The sequence below is a fragment of the Vitis riparia genome, chromosome 2 (assembly GCF_004353265.1).
Source record: "Vitis riparia cultivar Riparia Gloire de Montpellier isolate 1030 chromosome 2, EGFV_Vit.rip_1.0, whole genome shotgun sequence".
In the NCBI taxonomy this organism is placed as follows: Eukaryota; Viridiplantae; Streptophyta; class Magnoliopsida; order Vitales; family Vitaceae; genus Vitis; species Vitis riparia.
In genome coordinates, this window is record NC_048432.1 from 17,025,205 (window position 1) to 17,052,686 (window position 27,482).

A 27,482-nucleotide genomic window follows, 5' to 3' on the forward strand; every position below is an offset into this window, starting at 1 on the left:
GGGTACTCCTCAACTTTATGGTTCACCTACATATAGGAAAAGGCTAAATTTCTAAGGTTTGGGTCTTGGGTCCACCACAAGGGGCCTATGGGACTTATGGGTTGGTGGGTTTGGTTTGGTTTGGCCATGGTCCCACCCACCAAGATTCATGGTCTTCTATTTGGGTTTTGTGTTGCTCCATTTTGTTCATAATGAACTCCTTTATAATTTGATCTTGCAAATAATTCCTACAACAATGTACTTAGCACTTTTCTTCCTATTTTTTGGTCACATTTTTAATTTTTATTTTTTAATAAATGTGGCATATGATCATTTAAAATATAATATAGGAAAAATTCAATATAATAATATTTTTCTTTGTCCTTAAACCCTAATTACTTATATTGGATTTTGATTGATTTTGGCCACCAAGTGGGGTCTTTGCTTGAGGTGGGGTTAGGAATACTCATTATTTTTGACTTCACAAGCTCATGATGGAATTCCCATTCTCATTCCTAATTAAACTTTACTTTGGTATCTTAATATCAAAAGTAGTAAGAAAAAAAAAATAAAAATAAAATCAAAATCTCATGTTTCATTTATCATGAAAATATTAAAAAATAAAATAAAATAGAAATTAATTAAAAGTTAATGAATTTTCAAATTCTTCATCTTTTATGTAGGTGAGAAATTAATATAATAGATAAAAGAACAAGTACAAAAATAATTTATTAATTTTAAATATAATTTTTTTTATTACTTTTTATTTTTATTTTTATTTTTTTCATTTTTTCTTTATATTTTCTTCCTTCCCATTTATCCCCTCATATTTATAATACCCAAATTGATCCCTATCCCCTAATCCTCTCTTTTTATTTTTTCATTCATGATTGAATATTCTTCTCCTTCTCGGATATAAATCCATCAAACAATCAAATTTAGGGACAAAAGTCTCACCATCAACTTATATTTTGAGACCTTGTTTTCATGGCAAAACAAAAAAGGGTTGAATGGTAGTCGAAGAAATATTTAAGAAGCATCCCACATTGGTGAGGAAGATAGGCACTTAAACCTAATTTTAGGCAAGAGATAAAGACTTAAGTCAATTTAATTCATTTAGAAAAATTAAATTTCAACATGGCCTACATGGTGGTGCGATTCAATCATGATTAGTGGGGAACCCCACTTTTTGTTTAAGACATATCCATTGTGCACATTAAGATCACAACATCCCCTTGGAAAGCCCCCCATTATTTTTCACCATTAATTAAAGCCAAGGTGTGAATCAGTCAAATATGTATGGCCATGGGATGATTTTTCTTCCCTCATCTAATATTAAACAGAGAAACATATCCTTATGATGAGATATTTTTTTCCTCAACTTGTAATGAATATTTATATTATCGAAGGTAGGTTCGTTCCCTTGACAAAACAAACCACTATGAACCAAGAACAGTTCTGAAACAGGGCCAAAGTAATTGAAGTCCAAAACACAAAAAGATCTCCATGATGAAAATAGTTTCTATAACACAAGGCACTTCCACCAGCATGTGAAGTGTGAGGGGGATATCATATTTTATTAAAGATCCCACCAACCACAACACATCCTGGTCATATTATTTATATTTTCTATATGGGAAACCAGCTTTCCACAACACAGTTTGACCGATTCATAGCCTGATAAAAAAGAGTGGAGGTAAAATAATAGATTCTTAAGCAGCTAAGGATTTGGAGGCAATTTCATACACATTTTCAGACAGTCCATTGCAGGCTACTATCATCTCCAACTGTGCCTGTAAAACACCAGAATTTAAACATCACTATGATAATCAGGTGGGCTCTTTTTTAAAAAATAAAATAAGAAATTGTATGTATCTGTGTATATATATCAGTGTTTGTATGTTGATGTGAGGTCAGATAATAGTTATATGTATGGTGTGACGAACAAATTTAAAAAGAACATGAACTGGATCGCACATATGAGGCGATGATGGGAAGGGCTTTTCTTACCTTCGCAAGGCTTTTCCGAGTATCATCATAACGCTTCCATCTTGAGAAGGCAGACACCATGCGAGAGGCCACCTGCAGATGGCGAACGGGAAAAAGTATGTAATACAAAAACATTAAATAATGAGAAGCCATGATGGGAAATACTCCCAACAAACCTGGGGGTTGATCTTATCCAGTTGCACCACCATTTCTCCCAAGAACTTATAGCCTGACCCGTCCTTTGCATGGAAATTCACAGGAGATCCACAGAATCCTCCAATCAGCGAGTATACCTGTTTTATGGGGATATCCCAAGTTCAATAATCTGATGTGCACTTGTCTGTACGTGCATGGAGGTGCGCATATACAAGAGAGGGAGGTCACTCACCTTGTTTGGATTACGTAAGTCAAAAGCTGGATGGTTTAAGAGGTTACGAACATTCTCAACATTCTGAGGAATGTCTGCCATGGCTTGAAGGGCAAACCATTTATTGACAACCTGGAAGAAAATGAAACCAATTTAAAAACTTTACTAGGAGATCAGTAGACCAAATTTGCAAGCCTGGGTGATGACTAGTCACTACTGTGGATTGTGTCTTCTTATGATTTAAAAAAAAAATGATAGGACGTCAATGAACTGAATCAGAAAAACTAGTTGTCCAGGACATAAAGCAAATTAATTACATATTCTTGCTATAATAAAGAATTTTTTTACATATCTTGTAAGCTACTGAGCATTTCAACTACAAATTTTTACAGATTATTTAGCTATACAGGTCAACCAAGAGTTACTGAGCTAGAGGCTTACCAAAAAGTCTTGCTGCCACTTGCTGTAGAAGTCAGCCAATACATCATCACGGGTCTTACCAGGGATCTGGGCTATGGCAGCCAGAGCTGCAAACTGTTCAGTCATATTTGCAGCAGTTCTATATTCGTGCAATGCAAGCTCGGTGAGTTCTGGATCATCCAATAATGCAAGATATCCTATATAAATGCAAAAGAAAGATACAATTAGTACTGAAGTTTGATTAAATCTCTCTTATGAAAAATCATTCTGAATAACACAGACCAAGGGCAACATTCTTCAGTGCACGTCTAGCCATATTAGGATGGTTAAACACATAATCCTCCGAGCTCCTATTCTTTTCAACCTGTTTAATATATAAAGGCAAAGTTAATTTCTAGACAAAGGTTAATATAGAAGTGGAAATAAAAAATAGTTACTCCTTGGAAGATAGCATACTGTGCTAAGGAGCTCTGCTCTCAGTTCAGACGCCAGCTGCTTCCTGATGAAAGATCGAACAGCATGCACTGCATCAGGATCGGCAACTTCCATAATGTCCATGATCTCCCCTTCACCCGGCAGTGTTATTGCCTTTGCAATGAATTCCTGGATATAGAACAATTCAAGTTGGTGTAGTGCATATAAACCAAAAAGAGGGAAAAAAAGTCCAAAATTCTATTTAAGAAAAGAAACACTGCTTCATAAATACTTTATCCAAGCTTGAGTCAAGAAGTATGCTTTTGAGCCCATGCACGAACTTTGGATTCAGAACCAATGGTCTATTTTGTTGGAAATCAGCCACTAAACCGAGCATCAGCTTCCTTGCCAACACCTGCCCAGCCTCCCAACTAGAGAGACACAAGGAACAAGAGAAGAAAAAGGAAAAGAAGAAACCGATAAGAAACTTACATTAATTGCTTAACCATACTGTAAAAATAAGGAATAAGACATGGCAAAGATGTACCGGTTGAACTCATCTGAATCATGAGCAAGAAGGAAAAACAAATCGCTGTCCGTGAGATCAGTGTCCAGACGAATAGGAGCACTGTAGCCCCGCAAAAGAGATGCAATTGGCTTCTCAGATATATCAGAGAACAAAAATTCTTCTTCTTTCTGCATAATACCAATATAAAAGTTGTTATAGGAAAAACAATTGATACACACAAATTCTTCTTCTGTTCACTGGTTTTCTTTTTCAGGCTTAATTCCTAATCTTCCATGTTCCTGAAGGTTGCCCTTCAGATTCAAGGATTAAGAAAGACATCAAAAGTCATGCCTGCACCTGATGTGGGCAACAGTCACATCCAGACGTGACAACATAAAGAGATGCAGATCTTGCAACCATAGTCTTACATGTGATTTCAGAACTGACCTTTGTTACTCGAAGAACTGTAGTGTAAGTTGGCTGATCATTGCTCACAACAGACTGCAAAGTCCCATCATGATACACAGATGAGAGAGGCATCTCCTTGCCAGTTGAGTCCAGGAAACCTACTGCAACAGGAATGAACATTGGTTCTTTCACTGGCTGTCCTGGAGTTGGTGGAACCTCTTGACTGAGAGGATGCCCCATCAAAAACAAGTTATCAATGATGTAATAACTCAAAAAACAGGAAAGTTGATACTCTTGTAAGAAGATTCCTAGGCATCCATACCTAAACTTCAAAGAGTAACTACGGGCTTCAGCATTGTAGGAAGAAGTAACCTTCACGAGAGGCGTACCAGCTTGGGAGTACCTGCAGTTTTATCCCATTCCAAAGCGTAAGCATCAATGCAATTTGATGAATATTAACAACAGAAGAGGACAAGCTCATACCACAACAAGAAATTAGCAAAATCTGCATCATTTGCATCTCTCATGGCAGCAAAGAAATCTTCGCAGGTTACAGCTTGCCCATCATGCCTCTTAAAATAAAGATCCATGCCCTGAAATGTGGAGAAAGTAAAGATTAACTTTCCAAAGATGAGGCAACATTGTTATTTAAAGTAAATAATCATCATATGTGAATTAGATCATGTTCTTACTTTTCGGAATCCTTGACTCCCTAGCAAGGTTTTGTACATCCTGACAACTTCAGCACCCTAATAAGTTGGACAATAAAAAGACATCAATAACACGTTCACAGCAGTTTTTTTTTTTTTTTTGTCATTCCTGGGCCCCAGGAGGAGGGAGAAAACTCACACCTTTTCATAAACCTGTAATAAAAAAGATAAAAGAAGAAAAAGTTACTATATTTCCAAGAATAAACAAACAAGAAATGTTGAATTTTAAAAAATTGCAAACAGATTGGTAAAATGTACCGTGACTGCAAGTTGAAGTCAGCAAATGCCCCAAATCAATGATGATCATATCCAACATAGAAAAAACCATCAAATGGCCAAACGTTCAAACAAGTTGACATGAAAAGAAAAATATTTGCATGACCCACATCAAATCACAGAAAACACAAACTTACCTGTGTAGAAGTTGTCCATCTGTCAAGGGGAAAAAAAGCAATATTATAAACACAGTTTACAAGCAAATAGTAAGGAATGTTTTAGGGTGATGTAATATCTTTACAAGAAAAAGTTATTAGATAAAGAACACAATTGCCGACCTTGATGTAAGAATGTGGCCGTACAGGATGTGCCATCGGACCAGCATCCTGGAAAATTATTAAATGACTAATAGAAATTAAAACTGAACATTGTTGCACCATATTGAAAATCAAAACATTGTGATATTATAGATTTTATAGGGTAATAGTCACACAATTGGTCTCAATGGCATATTAAGATTAAGGTCATATTCTAAAAGTGGCCCAAAATAATGAACCTGTGGGCATCCTGGAAAATTATTAAATGACTAATAGAAATTAAAACTGAACATTGTTGCACCATATTGAAAATCAAAACATTGTGATATTATAGATTTTATAGGGTAATAGTCACACAATTGGTCTCAATGGCATATTAAGATTAAGGTCATATTCTGAAAGTGGCCCAAAATAATGAACCTGTGGAAATTGATAATTTCGAAGCCTTGAAACATCAGCAATTCGCTTTACTGTGCGGCTTCCCATGTCAGATGAAAATTCCTGCCAGTTAAATAAAGAAGTTTAAATTCGTTAATTTCAGTAAACTAAATAAATAAAAGATAGTGTTTCATGTTATATCAAAGTTCTATGTTGCAAGTCACAGTCCAGGAAAGTGCCACAAAGTTATGCATGATGGTGATGTCAGATTATGGATCCGTACTGATCTGTGGTTCACCTTTACTTGAAAGCTTAGGTTGAATAACCAGGAGGCAGGAAGCTGATACACTGCCCAAGAAAGGAGCATACGCCTTTGGCTTCCACCCGACCTCCTGAGTTTCTTCACCGTCTAGGTTCTGGTTGAATGTCATTTCTTATACTTGTAGTTCTTTCTTCTAGCACTTCTACCTGCAAGGATATACCTCATCCTTGTACTTGCCCCTTTCCTAGCTTATACTAATATCATTGTAGTTTTGTATTTTGAAAAAGGTTGCAAAACATTTAGGCCGTGTTTGGCTGTCAATGAGATGAGATAAGTCATCCCATCAGTTATCGTATCTCATGTTCAACCAAACATGCAATAAGATAAATGCTGAACAACCCCTTTTTTATATCCGCTCCTAAGTTTAGTCATGAAATATGAATATCCTAGGGATTGTAAATTTATTCCTCTTATTCGTTTTCTTATCTTTTGTTCAATTTTTTATATTACTCTTTTGCCAAAAAAAAGTTCTAAAAAGTAAAGAATTAAAAAATGTGTACAATAAAACCTAAAATAATATTACTGTATAGTCTTATTAATATCATATTTAATATATAAGAAATGCTTTTATATATTTAACAACATAATATAATATTTTCTTTTCTTATAAATTTAAAATATTTTTATCATAAATATTATTAACAAAGAAATAAAAAATTATTTAATCAATTGTAAATTGTAAATAATTTACAATTCACTGAACATGAGAGAGAATTCATATTTTTTTAATAACAAGCATTAGGACAAAATATAACTTTTATTTTTAAAACATTGACTATTGAAATGCAATATGCTTTTTATTTCATTGTTTATTCTTTCTACACATTAAACATGAGCATCACATAAGGTATCCCATTGGATATAACATCTAAGAATATTAGTTTCATTGAATATAATATCTAAAGATATCATATCCTATTAGAAATGATATCCTAGAATATGTATCTTATCTAATTCTATCCAGCCAACCACACATAACCTTAGTAACTAAGTACAGACCTGATCACGGAAAACTGTAAGACCTTCCTTTAAGCTGAGCTGGAACCAGTCACGACATGTCACCCTGCAATGGTTTTTAGATACATAGTCAACACAAGTTGCAATGCAACCCAAAACTTCAGATTCTAGATGAAAAAAGAAATACAAAAGTAACTACCATTACAAGTGAATAGCAAGTCCGTATTAAGAGACAGCATCAAGTTCCAGTTCACAGTTTCAATCTCAAACAAGTGTGATGGTCATATTAAAAGTGCAAAAGGATGAGATTAAAAGGTTTTAAAAACATTCGAAAACTAGGGAGTTTCATTACATAGAGAGAGATTAGGGGTTATAAGCCAACCTGTTACCAGTCCAGTTGTGGAAATACTGCATGAAAGTCAAGGAAGCCCAAATCATTATGAATTCAATTCATCAAATTCAAGAATACTGACATAGTGATGGACAACTCATACAACTACATATTTTTTATGCAGCATATAACCTACCTCATGACCAATAACTCCCAAAATTGCTGCATAATCTGCATCCGTAGCAGTTTCTGGAGATGCCAAGACAAGCTTGGAATTGAAAATCTGTTGAAAAGGATTCCCATCATAAATCTAAGAAGATCAAATGGAAGAAATTAAATATAATGACCTATAAAATGGTCAGAGAACATACATTCAAACTTTTGTTTTCCATGGCTCCCCTGGCAATCAATTACAAAATAAACAGTATCAGTGTGCAATAAATAAAATAAAAAATGCAAATACATGTTAAAATCTGGAACCGCCACAATATTGAACAGATCCAGGTCATACTCAAGACCAAAAACCTGTTTCAAGGACCAAAAACAGAGTAGACAATTCTTTAGAATCAAAATCAATGAGCTAGCTTTAAGGCTATATATGTGGTGCAAAAGAGCTCAAAAGAAGTAACTGACATCCTCATCCCATTTCATGGCTGCTTTAAGGGAATACATGGCATGGACAGTCCTGGGTACATCTTGTGCTGGGGTCCAGATCCTCAAGGATACAGTTCGGCCTGAACGGGTAACAAAAGTGTCATCTCTGCTTTCCAACTGTCCAGCAACTAAAGCAAATAAGTAACAAGGTTTCTTGAAGGGGTCCTCCCAAATGGCATAGTGTTTGCCACCCTGCAGCAGAACAAGAAAAAGACATCAATAATAAACAACTAATAGTTCAAATCAAAATCCTTTTCTCAACAATAAGTAAAATTCACCTCAAGGTCTCCATGCTCTATGAGATTTCCATTAGACAACAATACCGGGTATAATGACTTATCGCCTTCAATGCGGCATGTGTATTTTGCCATAATATCAGGGCGATCCTAATAGTACAAATCAAATGCATCAATTAAGAGTAACACATATTAAAAGGTCAAGAAACAAGACACTATGATCAATAAATCCTCCAAAAATATCAACCTGATAGAATGTAATTTTTCGGAAACCCTCTGCTTCACATTGTGTACAGAAATTCCCGGATGACTTGTAAAGGCCCTGCAATGAGAAATATTGACAATGTGATGATGGAGACAAACCAGATGTAGTACAAGAAGAACATCATGATGCATAGAAAACATGTTTCACCTCTAATGATGTGTTCTTTTGTGGACATATCTCAGTAACAATTTCCAGAGTAAATTCACCACTTGGAAGTGATGGAAGTGTCAGATGGCGGGGGCTCAGGACGTAATCTTCTTCCTGAAACACATTAATAACCAAGTTGCAAGCAGGAAGTGCTAACTCATACAAATAACATTGAGAAATGGAAATTCAGAAATTACACACATCTAAGAATGTTTCAACGATGCATTAAATAGTTATATAGAAGTGCCTAGAATTTTTAGGAAAATATCAAAAATGGGAAAATTGAATATTTCACATAGTATTTTTATTTTTAATCTAATTCATTTCATAGCTTTTATTCCATGAAAAAAATGAACATAAATTTATAGGTCACAAGAAAAAAAAAAGGTAAAATTAATATTTCTACATATAAAAAGCTCTGTGGTAAGAAGTGGGGAAAACCCATTTACAACCATTGTGCTATAATCTGGAGGAACTTTGATAAACGAATGCATTGTGTTGCGCAATAGAGGCACTACAACAAAAAGCATAGCAAGGCCACCTAAAAATTACATACCTTAAGTTCCTTGCTGTTGACCTTTACTGAAACAAGCTTCAGATCTACCCCATCCAATACCAGTGGGAAAGGGGAACCTGCACCACGAGATAAAGTCATTATTATTTCAATCTTAAAAGATGAGATTCAGAGCCAAGCAAGAAACTTAGAGAAAACATAAAAAAGTAGAGGTTGGATCTTGGCTGTTAAATTACTACCTTCAACTCTGGGTAAGACAGTTATTTTTGAATAGACAGTTGTTTTCTCCTCACCCAACAAAAAATTCAAATCCATCTGAAGTGGCATTTCAAGAAGTGCATAAGAACACAAGCCAATTCAAAGACCTAACAAATATATGTGTTCTATTTTAAACAATTTTATACCGTATCAAAGTAGTAATCAGGAAGCTTGTAATCCTTCAGGAAGATTTCTTTTGGCATATCCATTTTGGATTCTTCAACTTGCTTTGGTGAGCTTTCTGTTGCAACTGAGCAGACAAACCTCCTGCTGACTTGCTTAGCCCTCTGAAACAAGGTGAAGGAATCAAACACAAGAAGCAAAATACTACATGAATCCATGCAGGCAAAAAAAGTCTGATGATACTCAGTACAATACTGAGGCACAATGATTCAAGGAAAACCCAAGTTAGAGAACAGGGAGAGGCTTAATGCAACACATCAACTTACATATAATGATGGATGAGGAAACCGGTAATTTCTCCGAAGTGAAACCTAGAAAAAATAGATGGATGATCAGAATTCAGCCATCTTCCTCACCAATTCAAAGGTATTAAATGCAGAAAAGCAACACATGGCAAAAATTCAAACTTCCCTATACCATATAAAAACACAAACCTCTAAGTTAAGAGATTGCCTATATCTAGAGATATTCTTTGCTGAATGTTTAAGGGAACTAACACAACACGGGGCTTGGAGCTGCAAAAAGACAAGTGGAAAGAGTCAAGATACTTATAAGGAAAAAGCTCAACGCATTTTGTAAGGCCACAAGGATTCAGTTACAGAGCAAGCATAAGATAAAGAAATGAGAAGCATGCCAAATTTAAAAAAATTTAAACCAATATACCAATATGCTATTCTCTAAGAAACAAATAAGAAAAAAGAAACAGCTTTAACAAGAAAACTAAATATCACCACCACAGAGGGCAAAATATATTACTATTGCCACAACAGAGACGGAAAAAAGAAACAGCTTTAACAAGAAAACTAAACACCATTACTAGCACTTTAAACCCGGTTCAAAATAACCAGGCAAAAGATATTACTATTGCCACAACAAAGATGGCAACCTCAATGAACCCTCGTGCTCCTCTTAGAATATTGCAACAGACACTTCAACCCAATCAACTAACCCCAGGATTTTCATTTCTACATTTTTCTTTGCAATCAAACCAGCAGTGTACTAGATTAATAAAAAAAAATGATAAAAATGGAAATGAGATTGAGGAATCACAGGAGCAGAAGAGATCAAACCCAAAAGACCCGTCCTTGCCAAACCCGAACCTTTACACGGAAGAATCAACCGAGCCATTCAGTTCAAAATCCCCACACAATACTACTGTCAAAAACCGAACTATTACAAACCCATAAAAATAAAAGTAGAGTAGACCCAGATGATTAAAGCCCACAGGCAACCGCAAAACCCCACAAGAGGGACCCAAAAACCCAGATCAGAAAGACCCACAGGAAAACACAGAGGAAATAGAGTAGAAACAGTCTCACTCTGTTTTTATAAGGATATGGATAATTCAAATTATGGACAAGAAAATTCAAAAAAAAAAAAAAAGGAGATGAAAAAACACTGACTTCAGTGGAAGATTCAAACAAATAAAAATAAATATGAAAAAATAAAGACCTTCTGAGAAAAATGGATTGCCGAGATCACCCCGATCAGATGAAGAAGAAAGAGAAACACGGGATTTCGCGAAAACCTAAGATGATGAAATGATATGCGACCCCCCAAAAACGAAAGATATTTCTATATTTTATCTATTTAAAGAAAAATTATAATCAAAATCTTAGTATGTGCCAATCATGGGACAGATCATTTTGGGTTGGGCCAAGCTAGGGCTAAATTCAGGTTTAATATTGGGCAGGTCTAAGCAAGTAATAGGCCTGTTTGTCTAACCCTTTGCCGAGTCCATTTTTGTTCATCCTTAGCCCAGCCCATTTTTTGTGGGACATGGATGGGTTTGAATATACAGCCCATTTAGAACCGGGTTGGGTTTTGGTTGAAGAGAGCTGAGGGCTTATTAATAAAAAATCTTGATAGAAAGACATTTTATTATCTGCCTTTTACTAATTACTAGGAGTTAAAGTGTAGTCCAATTCTAATTTTTTTAAATATATATATATATATTAGTATTAAAAATGTTTTGTTAAATGGTTATTTTATGTATCAAAATTGTGCTAATGAATTTTTGTGAAAGAAAAATTTAAGGTTAAACGATAATTTTACTGATTAAAATAATGATGTGAGTGTAATTCCTGTTATGTCCTCTAATTCTTCCTTTCAATCATTGGTAGAGGACTCAAAGAAATTTGATCTTCAATGAAAAGTTTGTTAAATTTTGATGTTATAGAACTTCAACTTGGACCTTAACTTGATGTGATTTGAGTTTTGAGTTGACTTGAGTTTTTACTTGAGTAGTGTTGACAAAAGGTTTGGCAAATTCAAATGGAAGACTTTTTTTTTAGATTTGAATCTTGAAGTTTGAAACTTATAAGTTTGAAAATTGCGACGATTTAAAGATTTTCAAAGAAATTGAAGATTCTTTGATAATTGGGAAAAGATTTGACGATGCTTTGAATTTCTCTTAAAGGTTTTTTTTTTTTTTTGAATTATCTTGTTATTGCATACTAATTTATCTTTTAAATTATGTCTTAAACCTTTGAAATGTTATTTTTTTAAATACCATTTAAAAAATTTTGAAATGTTACATTTGATAGTTTTCAATTTATTTCTTAAGGAGAGATAATTACTTTTTCAATTAATCTAATTTAAGTACGTGGTAAATTGTAAAAAGTTAAATTTTGCCATTTTACAAATGTTATGTCGGAAGGTTTTTTATGGATACAAGTTGAATGCAAAGAGAATGGTTTGAACTTAAAATAGTATTAATATTCTATTTTGTTTGAAACATTGACTGGATTAAAATAATTTTCTAAGTTTCCAAATGTACCTAAAAATGATCAAGTCATAACTTAGTTCAAAGTTTTTTTTTTTTTTGGCTTTAACTTTTGTCAAATTTATAAAGGCAAAGCCAATGTAATCTCTTCCACTAGCCTTTCCCTACATAATTTTACCAACAGTACAATGTCGTGAGTGAAAATAAGGTATGACAAACCAATTAAGTTATTTGCATTAGCCATTCATAAGTTGATTGCATTGCTAAGGGAGGATAGAACAATAAGGTTGGTGTAGTAGAGTGCATTGGCTAATCTCCTTATACCAACACACTTCACTATGCATGCTACTAATATAACAAATTAGTAAAGTTGTCACTTAATGAAGTTGCACAACTTTACAAGTCGAATTGATATGAAAAATGACAAGAGGTGACACTTGGTTTAGGACAACTATTATAAGTCCATTGACCATATTGACTATCTCCTTTTTTAGGGTCATATAATATCATACCATTGATATTAATCACTTGACTAGGAATGACAATCGGGTGCAGCTCCAGATGAGTTACCCTCCATCCCAACTTCATCCCATTCATTTAAAATAACTCAGGACTTCTATAACATTATACAATTAGGGAAAAAAAAAAAAGACAAAAAGATTTCAAAAATGGGGGGTGGGGTGAGAGGAAACACAAGTATAACGCTCATCCTAAGCTAAAAATGATGGAGAAATATAACAATTCAAGTCATCTACACATGAGGCAGCTTTTATGAAAGAACCATCGTTACACGTATGCAACCCTTTTCTCCCAAATTTCTTCTCAGCCCCTTTCCTTTCAAAACAGAAATAAAAGACCCTTTTCAATGGACCCCAAGGCCTTAGCAGGAGCTGCCCATCTTTGGCCCACCAGTTGACAACAAAACCAGCCAAAGCATCTTCAGCCCCACGGACGGGATTGAGACACATGAGCCTCAACAAAAAGCATAAAAGGGTCGAAAGGTCAAGAATTTGGTCTATTTTTTCGAGCCATGCCTATGGTTAGGGCAAAACTATATCATGAGAACATAGGCCTCGCTCTTTGGTCTATATATTATACAAATAATTTTTCTAAAAGTTTAAATCGGTAAGATTTGAATCCACGGTACATATCATACATTCCAATTTTGAACCCTACACAATGACAATGGTACATCTACTTTGAATTGAGTGAATGAGGAGGAAGAAACAAGGGTTATGAATAATATATCTAAAAAGGAATGAAGCCGGTAATAAGGGCCAAAATAAAAAATAAAAATGAGACATAATAGTACCAAAACACGATCAGTACTTTATTAACATTATCATCACGAGAATCACACACAGAAACATACGTTGTCTTTTTCCAAGGGGGGTTGAACTATAGAGATTAGAGAGAAGCACCGCCCCGGCGTCCCACATCACAATGATGTGGCCGCTAAGACAAAGAAGACAAGCAACATTATTTGACAAGCCAAGCTAAACTGCTGGGACGTGGACTTTGCGTCACTTCCACTTTTATTGTTAAGCTTTTATGGAGAAAGCTATCGTCTACTATAACACACTCACCACCAATAACTGATACAATACGTAGGTAGTAGGAGGAGGAGGGGCCTAGCCCTAGCGACGGAAGCTCCTGACCTGGCGAGGTTGCTCACCCTCATCCGCTCGGAGTTTGACAGCTGTCCCCGCCACCGCCCCTAGCGTAGGAGCCACCAGATATATCCATATAGCCCTGTAATTCCCTGCTGCCACGGCCGGCCCCAGAGTCCTCACTGGATTCATCGAACCACCACTCGACGGCCTGCCACATCAAATTCAGTTCCCAATTATTATTATTATTATTTTACACCTCCCATACCATACTATGCATCTAGAAAGAGAATTTCTCTATCATATTTTTATACAGTATAAACCATAAAAATTATTTTTTTATATTTAAGTTTTTAAATATTTTAACTTTATTCATATTTCGTTAAAAAAAATTAAACGAGAAAATTTAAATCTCATTCTAAGTGATGAACAATAAACCAATTTAATAACTTAAATAATTTAATAATTGAATTTAAGTCATTAAATCAACTATATTTGATAAAACAATTTAGTGGATTTAAAATAAAAAATAATTTTAAACAATAAGTAAAAGTAATTAATTTATTATTAAGTTTACATCTTCATTTTATTTTTTTATTCAAACTTATTATAATTATCTTTATAATATCTTTGATATTTCACTATCTTCTTCATTGTTATTTGATCACGTTTACCTTAATTATAATTTATAAAAATAAATATATCGATTTGATGATTTAAAATAAATTTTATCAAATAATTTTAATATTTAAAAAAAATTAAATAATAAATTTTAAGTTAATAATTTAATTTAAAATATTTTTAAGTCATTAAATAGTAAGTATTAAGTTTTATCCGATAAAACCTAAGTTTTCTCAATTAAAAAAAAGCTAAAAATGGCAAGAAAAAAAAAATACTGACCCTGCCACAAGAATGTTCAGCATAACAGTAGCTCCAACCGCTATACCAGCCAACTCCCCCACCTGTTACGTTATCAATTAATTTAAGACCTTGGGTTTGTTAACTTGCTAGGTATTAAAAACAATACTATATATTAAGTCAACTTGAACTTAAAAACTAAAAGAATTAAGACGGTGGAGAAGCAATTCGGAAAACCTTAAATCAGGATTATATATACTTACAGCTCGAGTATCCGTGGCGACGGCGGTGACAACGAACAAGAGATTGAAAGTGATAAGGAACTCAAGGGCGAAGGCCTGCCCAATGCTGACCGAAGGGACGGTGACACCACCGGACATGAAAGGGTGGAAAACAGCCTTGAGAGCGAAGGAAGCGCAGATGGATGCTGAAACTTGTGCTGCGATATAGGCCGGAACTTGCACCCACGGGAAGTGACGAAGCGCGGCGAAGGCAATCGTGAGGAGGGGTTGAGGTGAGCTCCTGAGATATGGCCTGTGGAAAGAATCACTATCATCACCGCAAGCCCAGCGCATGCCGCATTCCCTATCAGAGTCTCCACCCCACTGTGCTTCTGGTTCACGATGGGTCCCGCCGTCGCTGCAAATATCAAGATGAAGGTTCCCACAAACTCTGCTCCAAGCTGCCCAATTAATTAACCCCACAACACACATATTGTGTATTATTTAGGACCCACCACCATATAGAATGAAAAGGAGTATGGGTAACTAAAACTTTATCCAAAAAATGAGACACATCAAAAGAAATATGAACCGATGATACCTAGTTAAATTAATATTCCTGGGAAAAATATGGGTTCGGTAGGAACTAGGAATAAGTCAAAACCTCCCTTAGATCATGATATGATATTTTAGTACATGGGGACCCATTTTTTCGACTACCCATCTTGTCTATACCTAATGAGAAGGGTTTGGGAGAAGTATAAATGTCTATACCTAATAAGAAGGGCTTGAAAGAAGATAGGAGTGACCTATCATGATTCATAGAAAGCTTTTACTCACATCTATTTAGAAAACCTACGCCTATCCCCTAATCCTCTCTTTTTATTTTTTCATTCATGATTGAATATTCTTCTCCTTCTTGGATATAAATCCATCAAACAATCAAATTTAGGGACAAAAGTCTCACCATCAACTTATATTTTGAGACCTTGTTTTCATGGCAAAACAAAAAAGGGTTGAATGGTAGTTGAAGAAACATTTAAGAAGTATCATGGACATTGGTGAGGAAGATAGGCACTTAAACCTAATTTTAGGCAAGAGATTAAGACTTAAGTCAATTTAATTCATCTAGAAAAATTAAATTTCACATGGCCTACCTGGTGGTGTGATTCAATCGTGATTAGTGGGTTGACCCCCACTTTTTGTTTAAGGCATATATCCACTGTGCACATTAAGATCACAACATCCCCTTGGAAAGCCCCCCATTATTTTTCACCATTAATTAAAGCCAAGGTGTGTATCAGTCAAATATGTATGGCCATGGGATGATTTTTCTTCCCTCATCTAATATTAAACAGAGAAACATATCCTTATGATGAGATATTTTTTTCCTCAACTTGTAATGAATTTTATATTATCAAAGGTAGGTTCGTTCCCTTGACAAAACAAACCACTATGAACCAAGAACAGTTCTGAAACAGGGCCAAAGTAATTGAAGTCCAAAACACAAAAAGATCTCCATGATGAAAATAGTTTCTATAACACAAGGCACTTCCACCAGTATGTGAAGTGTGAGGGGGATATCATATTTTATTAAAGATCCCACCAACCACAACACATCCTGGTCATAATATTTATATTTTCTATATGGGAAACCAGATTTCCACAACACAGTTTGACCGATTCATAGCCTGATAAAAAAGAGTGGAGGTAAAATAATATACTCTTAAGCAGCTAAGCTTTTGGAGGCAATTTCATACACATTCTCAGACAGTCCATTGCAGGCTACTATCATCTCCAACTGTGCCTGTAAAACACCAGAATTTAAACATCACTATGATAATCAGGTGGGCTCTTTTTAAAAAAATAAAATAAGAAATTGTATGTATCTGTGTATATATATCAGTGTTTGTATGTTGATGTGAGGTCAGATAATAGTTATATGTGTGGTGTGACGAACAAATTTAAAAAGAACATGAACTGGATCGCACATATGAGGCGATGGTGGGAAGGCCTTTCTTACCTTCGCAAGGCTTTTCCGAGTATCATCATAACGCTTCCATCCTGAGAAGGCAGACACCCTGCGAGAGGCCACCTGCAGATGGCGAACGGGAAAAAGTATGTAATACAAAAACATTAAATAATGAGAAGCCATGATGGGAAATACTCCCAGCAAACCTGAGGGTTGATCTTATCCAGTTGCACCACCATTTCTCCCAAGAACTTATAGCCTGACCCGTCCTTTGCATGGAAATTCACAGGAGATCCACAGAATCCTCCAATCAGCGAGTATACCTGTTTTATGGGGATATCCCAAGTTCAATAATCTGATGTGCACTTGTCTGTACGTGCATGGAGGTGTGCATATACAAGAGAGGGAGGTCACTCACCTTGTTTGGATTACGTAAGTCAAAAGCTGGATGGTTTAAGAGGTTACGAACATTCTCAACATTCTGAGGAATGTCTGCCATGGCTTGAAGGGCAAACCATTTATTGACAACCTGAAAGAAAATGAAACCAATTTGAAAACTTTACTAGGAAATCAGTAGACCAAATTTGCAAGCCTGGGTGATGACTAGTCCCTACTGTGGATTGTGTCTTCTCATGATTTAAAAAAAAAATGATAGGACCTCAATGAACTGAATCAGAAAAACTAGTTGTCCAGGACATAAAGCAAATTAATTACATATTCTTGCTATAATAAAGAATTTTTTTAAATATCTTGTAAGCTACTGAGCATTTCAACTACAAATTTTTACAGATTATTTAGCTATACAGGTCAACCAAGAGTTACTGAGCTAGAGGCTTACCAAAAAGTCTTGCTGCCACTTGCTGTAGAAGTCAGCCAATACATCATCACGGGTCTTACCAGGAATCTGGGCTATGGCAGCCAGAGCTGCAAACTGTTCAGTCATATTTGCAGCAGTTCTATATTCGTGCAATGCAAGCTCGGTGAGTTCTGGATCATCCAATAATGCAAGATATCCTATATAATGCAAAAGAAAGATACAATTAGTACTGAAGTTTGATTAAATCTCTCTTATGAAAAATCATTCTGAATAACACAGACCAAGGGCAACATTCTTCAGTGCACGTCTAGCCATATTAGGATGGTTAAACACATAATCCTCCGAGCTCGTATTCTTTTCAACCTGTTTAATATATAAAGGCAAAGTTAATTTCTAGACAAAGGTTAATATAGAAGTGGAAATAAAAAATAGTTACTCCTTGGAAGATAGCATACTGTGCTAAGGAGCTCTGCTCTCAGTTCAGACGCCAGCTGCTTCCTGATGAAAGATCGAACAGCATGCACTGCATCAGGATCGGCAACTTCCATAATGTCCATGATCTCCCCTTCACCAGGCAGTGTTATTGCCTTTGCAATGAATTCCTGGACATAGAAAAATTCAAGTTGGTGTAGTGCATATAAACCAAACAGAGGGAAAAAAAAAGTCCAAAATTCTATTTAAGAAAAGAAACACTACTTCATAAATACTTTATCCAAGCTTGAGTCAAGAAGTATGCTTTTGAGCCCATGCACAAACTTTGGATTCAGAACCAATGGTTTATTTTGTTGGAAATCAGCCACTAAACCGAGCATCAGCTTCCTTGCCAACACCTGCCCAGCCTCCCAACTAGAGAGACACAAGGAACAAGAGAAGAAAAAGGAAAAGAAGAAACCAGTAAGAAACTTATATTAATTGCTTAACCATACTGTAAAAATAAGGAATAAGACATGGCAAAGATGTACCGGTTGAACTCATCTGAATCATGAGCAAGAAGGAAAAACAAATCGCTGTCCGTGAGATCAGTGTCCAGACGAATAGGAGCACTGTAGCCCCGCAAAAGAGATGGAATTGGCTTCTCAGATATATCAGAGAACAAAAATTCTTCTTCTTTCTGCATAATACCAATATAAAAGTTGTTATAGGAAAAACAATTGATACACACAAATTCTTCTTCTATTCACTGGTTTTCTTTTTCAGGCTTAATTCCTAATCTTCCATGTTCCTGAAGGTTGCCCTTCAGATTTAAGGATTAAGCAAGACATCAAAAGTCATGCCTGCACCTGATGCGAGCAACAGTCACATCCAGAGGTGACAACATAAAGAGATGCAGATCTTGCAACCATAGTCTTACATGGTGATTTCAGAACTGACCTTTGTTACTCGAAGAACTGTAGTGTAAGTTGGCTGATCATTGCTCACAACAGACTGCAAAGTCCCATCATGATACACAGATGAGAGAGGCATCTCCTTGCCAGTTGAGTCCAGGAAACCTACTGCAACAGGAATGAACATTAGTTCTTTCACTGGCAGTCCTGGAGTTGGTGGAACCTCTTGACTGAGAGGATGCCCCATCAAAAACAAGTTATCAAAGATGTAATAACTCAAAAAACAGGAAAGTTGATACTCTTGTAAGAAGATTCCTAGGCATCCATACCTAAACTTCAAAGAGTAAGTACTGGCTTCAGCATTGTAGGAAGAAGTGACCTTCACGAGAGGCGTACCAGCTTGGGAGTACCTGCAGTTTTATCCCATTCCAAAGCGTAAGCATCAATGCAATTTGATGAATATTAACAACAGAAGAGGACAAGCTCATACCACAACAAGAAATTAGCAAAATCTGCATCATTTGCATCTCTCATGGCAGCAAAGAAATCTTCGCAGGTTACAGCTTGCCCATCATGCCTCTTAAAATAAAGATCCATGCCCTGAAATGTGGAGAAAGTAAAGATTAACTTTCCAAAGATGAGGCAACATCGTTATTTAAAGTAAATAATCAATCATATGTGAATTAGATCATGTTCTTACTTTTCGGAACCCTTGACTCCCTAGCAAGGTTTTGTACATCCTGACAACTTCAGCACCCTAATAAGTTGGACAATAAAAAGACATCAATAACACATTCACAGCAGTTTTTCTTTCTTTTTTTCTTTTTTTTTCTCCTTCCTGGGCCCCAGGAGGAGGGAGAAAAGTCACACCTTTTTATACACCTGTAATCAAAAAGATAAAAGAAGAAAAAGTTACTATATTTCCAAGAATAAACAAACAAGAAATATTGAATTTTAAAAAATTGCAAACAGATTGGTAAAATGTACCGTGACTGCAAGTTGAAGTCAGCAAATGCCCCAAATCAATGATGATCATATCCAACATAGAAAAAACCGTCAAATGGCCAAACGTTCAAACAAGTTGACATGAAAAGAAAAATATTTGCATGACGCACATCAAATCGCAGAAAACACAAACTTACCTGTGTAGAAGTTGTCCATCTGTCAAGGGGAAAAAAGCAATATTATAAACACAGTTTACAAGCAAATAGTAAGGAATGTTTTAGGGTGAGGTAATATCTTTACAAGAAAAAGTTATTAGATAAAGAACACAATTCCGACCTTGATGTAAGAATGTGGCCGTACAGGATGTGCCATCGGACCAGCATCCTGGAAAATTATTAAATGACTAATAGAAATTAAAAGTGAACATTGATGCACCATATTGAAAATCAAAACATTGTGATATTATAGATTTTATAGGGTAATAGTCACACAATTGGTCTAAATGGCATATTTAGATTAAGGGCATATTTTAAAAGTTGGCCCAAAATAATGAACCTGTGGAAATTGATAATTTCGAAGCCTTGAAACATCAGCAATTCGCTTTACTGTGCGGCTTCCCATGTCAGATGAAAATTCCTGCCAGTTAAATAAATAAGTTTAAATTCGTTAATTTCAGTAAACTAAATAAATAAAAGATAGAGTTTCATGTTATATCAAAGTTCTATCTTGAAAGTCACAGGGAGGGAAAGTGCCACAAAGTTATGGATGATGGTGATGTCAGGTAATGGATCCGTACTGATCTGTGGGTTACACCTTTACTTGAAAGCTTAGGTTGACTAACCAGGAGGCAGGAAGCTGATACACTGTCCAAGAAAGGAGCATATTTTGGCTTCCACCCGACCTCCTGAGTTTCTTCACCATCTAGGTTCTGGTTGAATGTCATTTCTTATACTTATAGTTCTTTCTTCTTGCACTTCTACCTGCAAGGATGTACCTCATCCTTGTACTTGCCCCTTTCCTAGCTTATACTAATATCATTGTAGTTTTGTATTTTGGAAAAGGTTGCAAAACATTTAGGCCGTGTTTGGTTGTCAATGAGATAAGATAAGTCATCCCATCAGTTATCATATCTCGTGTTCAACCAAACATGCAATAAGATAAATGTTGACCAACCCCTTTTTTATATCCGCTCCTAAGTTTAGTCATGAAATATGAATATCCTAGGGATTGTAAATTTATTCCTCTTATTCGTTTTCTTATCTTTTGTTCAATTTTTTATATTACTCTTTTGCCAAAAAAAAGTTCTAAAAAGTAAAGAATTAAAAAATGTGTACAATAAAACCTAAAATAATATTACTGTATAGTCTTATTTAATATCATATTTAATATATAAGAAATGCTTTTATATATTTAACAACATAATATAATATTTTTTCTTTTCTTTATAAATTTAAAATATTTTTATCATAAATATTATTAACAAAGAAATAAAAAAATTATTTAATCAATTGTAAATTGTAGATAATTTACAATTCCCTGAACATGAGAGAGAATTCATATTTTTTTAATAACAAGCATTAGGACAAAATATAACTTTTATTTTTAAAACATTGAATATTGAAATGCAATATGCTTTTTATTTCATTTTTTATTCTTTCTACACATTAAACATGAGCATCACATAAGGTATCCCATTGGATATAACATCTAAGAATATCAGTTTCATTGAATATAATATCTAAAGATATCATATCCTATTAGAAATGATATCCTAGAACATGTATCTTATCTAATTCTATCCAGTCAACCACACATAACCTTAGTAACTAAGTACAGACCTGATCACGGAAAACTGTAAGACCTTCCTTTAAGCTGAGCTGGAACCAGTCACGACATGTCACTCTGCAATGGTTTTTAGATACATAGTCAACACAAGTTGCAATGCAACCCAAAACTTCAGATTCTAGATGAAAAAAGAAATACAAAAATAACTACCATTACAAGTGAATAGCAAGTCCATATTAAGAGACAGCATCAAGTTCCAGTTCACAGTTTCAATCTCAAACAAGTGTGATGGTCATATTAAAAGTCCAAAGGATGAGATAAAAAAGTTTTAAAAACATTCGAAAACTAGGGAGTTTCAATACATAGAGAGAGATTAGGGGTTATAAGCCAACCTGTTACCAGTCCAGTTGTGGAAATACTGCATGAAAGTCAAGGAAGCCAAAATCATTATGAATTCAATTCATCGAATTCAAGAATACTGACATAGTGATGGACAACTTATACAACTACATATTTTTGATGCAGCATATAACCTACCTCATGACCAATAACGCCCAAAATTTCTGCATAATCTGCATCCGTAGCAGTTTCTGGAGATGCCAGGACACGCTCGGAATTGAAAATCTGTTGAAAAGGACTCCCATCATAAATCTAAGAAGATCAAATGGAAGAAATTAAATATAATGACCCATAAAATGGTCAGAGAACATACATTCAAACTTTTGTTTTCCATGGCTCCCCTGGCAATCAATTACAAAATAAACAGTATCAGTGTGCAATAAATAAAATAAAAATGTAATAATCTAACATAATCATATACATGAAAGATTATTGAAAGGAGAATGCAAATACATGTCAAAATCTGGAACCGCCACAATATTGAACAGATCCAGGTCATACTCAAGACCAAAAACCTGTTTCAGGGACAAAAAACAGAGTAGACAATTCTTTAGAATCAAAATCAATGAGCTAGCTTTAAGGCTATATATGTGGTGCAAAAGAGCTCAAAAGAAGTAACTGACATCCTCATCCCATTTCATGGCTGCTTTAAGGGAATACATGGCATGGACAGTCCTGGGTACATCTTGTGCTGGGGTCCAGATCCTCAAGGATACAGTTCGGCCTGAACGGGTAACAAAAGTGTCATCTCTGCTTTCCAACTGTCCAGCAACTAAAGCAAATAAGTAACAAGGTTTCTTGAAGGGGTCCTCCCAAATGGCATAGTGTTTGCCACCCTGCAGCAGAACAAGAAAAAGACATCAATAATAAACAACTAATAGTTCAAATCAAAATCCTTTTCTCAACAATAAGTAAAATTCACCTCAAGGTCTCCATGCTCTATGAGATTTCCATTAGACAACAATACTGGGTATAATGACTTATTGCCTTCAATGCGGCATGTGTATTTTGCCATAATATCAGGGCGATCCTAATAGTACAAATCAAATGCATCAATTAAGAGTAACACATATTAAAAGGTCAAGAAACAAGACACTATGATCAATAAATCCTCCAAAAATATCAACCTGGTAGAATGTAATTTTTCGGAAACCCTCTGCTTCACATTGTGTACAGAAATTCCCGGATGACTTGTAAAGGCCCTGCAATGAGAAATATTGACAATGTGAAGATGGAGACAAACCAGATGTAGTACAAGAAGAACATCATGATGCATAGAAAACATGTTTCACCTCTAATGATGTGTTCTTTTGTGGACATATCTCAGTAACAATTTCCAGAGTAAATTCACCACTTGGAAGTGATGGGAGTGTCAGATGGCGGGGGCTCAGGACATAATCTTCTTCCTGAAACACATTAACAACCAAGTTGCAAGCAGGAAGTGCTAACTCATACAAATAACATTGAGAAATGGAAATTCAGAAATTACACACATCTAAGAATGTTTCAACAATGCATTAAATAGTTATATAGAAGTGCCTAGAATTTTTAGGAAAATATCAAAAATGGGAAAATTGAATATTTCACATGGTATTTTTATTTTTAATCCAATTCATTTCATACCTTTTATTCCATGAAAAAAATGAACATAAATTTATAAGGTCACAAGAAAAAAAAAGGTAAAATTAATATTTCTACATATAAAAAAGCTCTGTGGTAAGAAGTGAGGAAAACCCATTTACAAGCATTGTGCTATAATCTGGAGGAACTTTGATAAACAAATGCATTGTGTTGCGCAATAGAGGCACTAAGACAAAAAGCATAGAAAGGCCACCTAAAAATTACATACCTTAAGTTCCTTGCTGTTGACCTTTACTGAAACAAGCTTCAGATCTACCCCATCCAATACCAGTGGGAAAGGAGAACCTGCACCACGAGATAAAGTCATTATTATTTCAATCTAAAAAAATGAGATTCAAAGCCAAGCAAGAAACTTAGAGAAAACATAAAAAGAGTAGAGGTTGGATCTTGGCTGTTAAATTACTACCTTCAACTCTGGGTAAGACAGTTATTTTTGAATAGACAGTTGTTTTCTCCTCACCCAACAAAAAATTCAAATCCATCTGAAGTGGCAGTTCAAGAAGTGCATAAGAACACAAGCCAATTCAAAGACCTAACAAATATATGTGTTCTATTTTTCCAATCAAAAAAAATATGTGTTCTATTTTAAACAATTTTATACCGTATCAAAGTAGTAATCAGGAAGCTTGTAATCCTTCAGCAAGATTTCTTTTGGCATATCCATTTTGGATTCTTCAACTTGCTTTGGTAAGCTTTCTGTTGCAACTGAGCAGACAAACCTCCTGCTGATTTGCTTAGCCCTCTGAAACAAGGCGAAGGAATCATAAACACAAGAAGCAAAATACTACATGAATCCATGCAGGCAAAAAAAGTCTGATGATACTCAATACAATACTGAGGCACAATGATTTAAGGAAAACCCAAGTTAGAGAACAGGGAGAGGCTTAATGCAACACATCAACTTACATATAATGATGGATGAGGAAACCGGTAATTTCTCCGATGTGAAACCTAGAAAAAATTGATGGATGATCAGAATTCAGCCATCTTCCTCACCAATTCAAAGGTATTAAATGCAGAAAAGCAACACATGGCAAAAATTCAAACTTCCCTATACCAAAAAAAAAAAAAAACAAACCTCTAAGTTAAGAGATTGCCTATATCTAGAGATATTCTTTGCTGAATGTTTAAGGGAACTAACAACACAGGGCTTGGAGCTGCAAAAAGACAAGTGGAAAGAGTCAAGATACTTATAAGGAAAAAGCTCGATGCATTTTGTAAGGCCACGAGGATTCAGTTACAGAGCAAACATAAGATAAACAAATGAGAAGCATGCCAAATTTAAAAAATTTTAAACCAATATACCAATATGCTATTCTCTAAGAAACAAATAAGAAAAAAGAAACAGCTTTAACAAGAAAACTAAATATCACCACCACAGAGGGCAAAAGATATTACTATTGCCACAACAGAGACGGAAAAAAGAAACAGCTTTAACAAGAAAACTAAACACCATTACTAGCACTTTAAACCCGGTTCAAAATAACCAGGCAAAAGATATTACTATTGCCACAACAAAGATGGCAACCTCAATGAACCCTCGTGCTCCTCTTGGAATATTGCAACAGACACTTCAACCCAATCAGTTACTAACCCCAGGATTTTCGTTTCTACATTTTTCTTTGCAATCAAACCAACAGTATACTAGATTAATAAAAAATGATAAAAATGGAAATGAGATTGAGGAATCACAGGCGCAGAGGAGATCAAACCCAAAAGACCCGTCCTTGCCAAACCTGAACCTTTACACGGAAGAATCAACCGAGCCATTCAGTTCAAAATCCCCACACAATACTACTGTCAAAAACCGAACTATTACAAACCCATAAAAATAAAAGTAGAGTAGACCCAGATGATTAAAGCCCACAGGCAACCGCAAAACCCCACAAGAGGGACCCAAAAACCCAGATCAGAAAGACCCACAGGAAAACACAGAGGAAATAGAGTAGAAACAGTCTCACTCTGTTTTTATAAGGATATGGATAATTCAAAGTATGGACACGAAAATTCAAAAAAAAAAAAGAGGAAATGAAAAAACACTGACTTCAGTGGAAGATTCAAACAAATAAAAATAAATATGAAAAAATAAAGACCTTCTGAGAAAAATGGATTGCCGAGATCACCCCGATCAGATGAAGAAGAAAGAGAAACACGGGATTTCGCGAAAACCTAAGATGATGAAATGATATGCGACCCCCCAAAAACGAAAGATACTTCTATATTTTATCTATTTAAAGAAAAATTATAATCAAAATCTTCGTATGTGCCAATCATGGGCCAGATCATTTTGGGTTGGGCCAAGCTAGGGCTAAATTCAGGTTTAATATTGGGCAGGTCTAAGCAAGTAATAGGCCTGTTTGTCTAACCCTTTGCCGAGTCCATTTTTGTTCATCCTTAACCCAGCCCATTTTTTGTGGGACATGGATGGGTTTGAATATACAGCCCATTTAGAACCGGGTTGGGTTTTGGTTGAAGAGAGCTGAGGGCTTATTAATAAAAAAATCTTGATAGAAAAACATTTTATTATTGCCTTTTACTACTTACTAGAAGTTAAAGTGTAGTCCAATTCTAATTTAAAATATATATATATTAGTATTAAAAATGTTTTGTTAAATGGTTATTTTATGTATCAAAACTGTGCTAATGAATTTTTGTGAAAGAAAAATTTAAGGTGAAACGGTAATTTTACTGATTAAAAGAATGATGTGAGTGTAATTCCTGTTATGTCCTCTAATTCTTCCTTTCAATCATTGGTAGAGGACTCGAAGAAATTTGATCTTCAATGAAAAGTTTGTTAAATTTTGATGTTATAGAACTTCAACTTGGACCTTAACTTGATGTGATTTGAGTTTTGAGTTGACTTGAGTTTTTACTTGAGTAGTGTTGACAAAGGGTTTGGCAATTCAAATGGAAGACGTTTCTTTTTAGATTTGAATCTTGAAATTTGAAACTTATAAGTTTGAAAATTGTGACAATTTAAAGATTTTCGAAGAAATTGAAGATTCTTTGATGATTGGGAAAAGATTTGAGGATGCTTTGAATTTCTCTTAAAGGAATTTTTTTTTTTTTTTTTTTTTTGAACTATCTTGTTATTGCATACTAATTTATCTTTTAAATTATGTCTTAAGATCATATTTGGCACACGAGAATGAGGAATGAAAATGAATATTTTATTTTTATGTTTATTTGACTTGTCTTAAACCTTTGAAATATTATTTTTTTAAATACCATTTAAAAAAAATTGAAATGTTACATTTGATAGTTTTCAATTTATTTCTTAAGGAGTGATAATTACTTTTGCAATTAATCTAATTTAAGTACATAGTAAATTGTAAAAGGTTAAATTTTGCCATTTTACAAATGCTACCTCAAAAGGTTTTTTATGGATACAAGTTGAATGTAAAGAGAACAATTTTTTGAACTTAAAATAGTATTAATATTCTATTTTGTTTGAAACATTGAGTGGATTAAAATAATTTTCTAAGTTTCCAAATGTACCTAAAAATGATTGAGTCATAAGACTTATAACTTAGTTCAAAGTTTTTTTTTTTTTTTGGCTTTAACTTTTGTCAAATCTATAAAGGCAAAGCCAATGTAATCTCTTCCACTAG

At 34.8% G+C, this 27,482-nt stretch overlaps 3 protein-coding genes across 7 annotated transcripts; all 3 read right to left on the reverse strand.

Moving 5' to 3' along the window:
• Window positions 1-1,347: 1,347 nt before the first annotated feature.
• On the reverse strand, window positions 1,348-24,985 carry LOC117933186 (puromycin-sensitive aminopeptidase-like). Of its 4 annotated transcripts, XM_034854586.1 has the most exons (34): window positions 11,026-11,102; window positions 10,624-10,725; window positions 10,008-10,088; window positions 9,840-9,884; window positions 9,537-9,677; window positions 9,372-9,447; window positions 9,175-9,251; window positions 8,619-8,732; window positions 8,454-8,528; window positions 8,249-8,356; window positions 7,950-8,162; window positions 7,780-7,841; window positions 7,688-7,715; window positions 7,513-7,599; window positions 7,368-7,393; window positions 7,028-7,091; window positions 5,749-5,829; window positions 5,350-5,397; window positions 5,209-5,227; window positions 5,054-5,058; window positions 4,937-4,948; window positions 4,778-4,834; window positions 4,569-4,678; window positions 4,408-4,488; window positions 4,125-4,308; window positions 3,717-3,865; window positions 3,462-3,600; window positions 3,212-3,358; window positions 3,038-3,119; window positions 2,777-2,952; window positions 2,357-2,467; window positions 2,145-2,261; window positions 1,990-2,061; window positions 1,348-1,772 (listed from the first exon to the last, which is right to left on the reverse strand). In XM_034854586.1, the coding sequence occupies exons 2-34, from the start codon at window positions 10,699-10,701 to the stop codon at window positions 1,692-1,694; spliced, it is 2,946 nt and encodes a 981-aa protein (XP_034710477.1). In that variant the 5' UTR covers window positions 10,702-10,725; window positions 11,026-11,102; the 3' UTR covers window positions 1,348-1,691. The 4 variants fall into 4 exon arrangements, with proteins under 4 accessions (XP_034710477.1, XP_034710482.1, XP_034710472.1 ...); XM_034854591.1 differs by lacking the exon at window positions 10,624-10,725 and having other exon boundaries at window positions 11,026-11,135; XM_034854581.1 differs by lacking the exon at window positions 11,026-11,102 and having other exon boundaries at window positions 10,624-10,892.
• LOC117930776 (probable aquaporin NIP5-1) lies at window positions 13,605-15,695 on the reverse strand. Its single transcript, XM_034851498.1, is given in 5 exon segments — window positions 13,605-14,119; window positions 14,809-14,870; window positions 15,030-15,271; window positions 15,274-15,448; window positions 15,684-15,695. Coding segments are annotated over 5 exon segments (675 nt in total). The 3' UTR covers window positions 13,605-13,935.
• On the reverse strand, window positions 15,360-25,841 carry LOC117933210 (puromycin-sensitive aminopeptidase-like). Of its 2 annotated transcripts, XM_034854609.1 has the most exons (33): window positions 25,564-25,841; window positions 24,950-25,021; window positions 24,778-24,822; window positions 24,473-24,613; window positions 24,278-24,353; window positions 24,080-24,156; window positions 23,523-23,636; window positions 23,358-23,432; window positions 23,153-23,260; window positions 22,854-23,066; window positions 22,684-22,745; window positions 22,544-22,571; window positions 22,369-22,455; window positions 22,224-22,249; window positions 21,885-21,948; window positions 20,602-20,682; window positions 20,383-20,430; window positions 20,244-20,262; window positions 20,089-20,093; window positions 19,972-19,983; window positions 19,802-19,858; window positions 19,592-19,701; window positions 19,431-19,511; window positions 19,148-19,331; window positions 18,739-18,887; window positions 18,484-18,622; window positions 18,232-18,378; window positions 18,058-18,139; window positions 17,798-17,973; window positions 17,378-17,488; window positions 17,166-17,282; window positions 17,011-17,082; window positions 16,480-16,794 (listed from the first exon to the last, which is right to left on the reverse strand). In XM_034854609.1, the coding sequence occupies exons 1-33, from the start codon at window positions 25,639-25,641 to the stop codon at window positions 16,714-16,716; spliced, it is 2,937 nt and encodes a 978-aa protein (XP_034710500.1). In that variant the 5' UTR covers window positions 25,642-25,841; the 3' UTR covers window positions 16,480-16,713. The 2 variants fall into 2 exon arrangements, with proteins under 2 accessions (XP_034710495.1, XP_034710500.1); XM_034854604.1 differs by lacking the exons at window positions 24,950-25,021; window positions 25,564-25,841 and adding an exon at window positions 15,360-15,448 and having other exon boundaries at window positions 16,712-16,794; window positions 24,778-24,816.
• Between the last annotated feature and the right edge of the window lie 1,641 nt (window positions 25,842-27,482).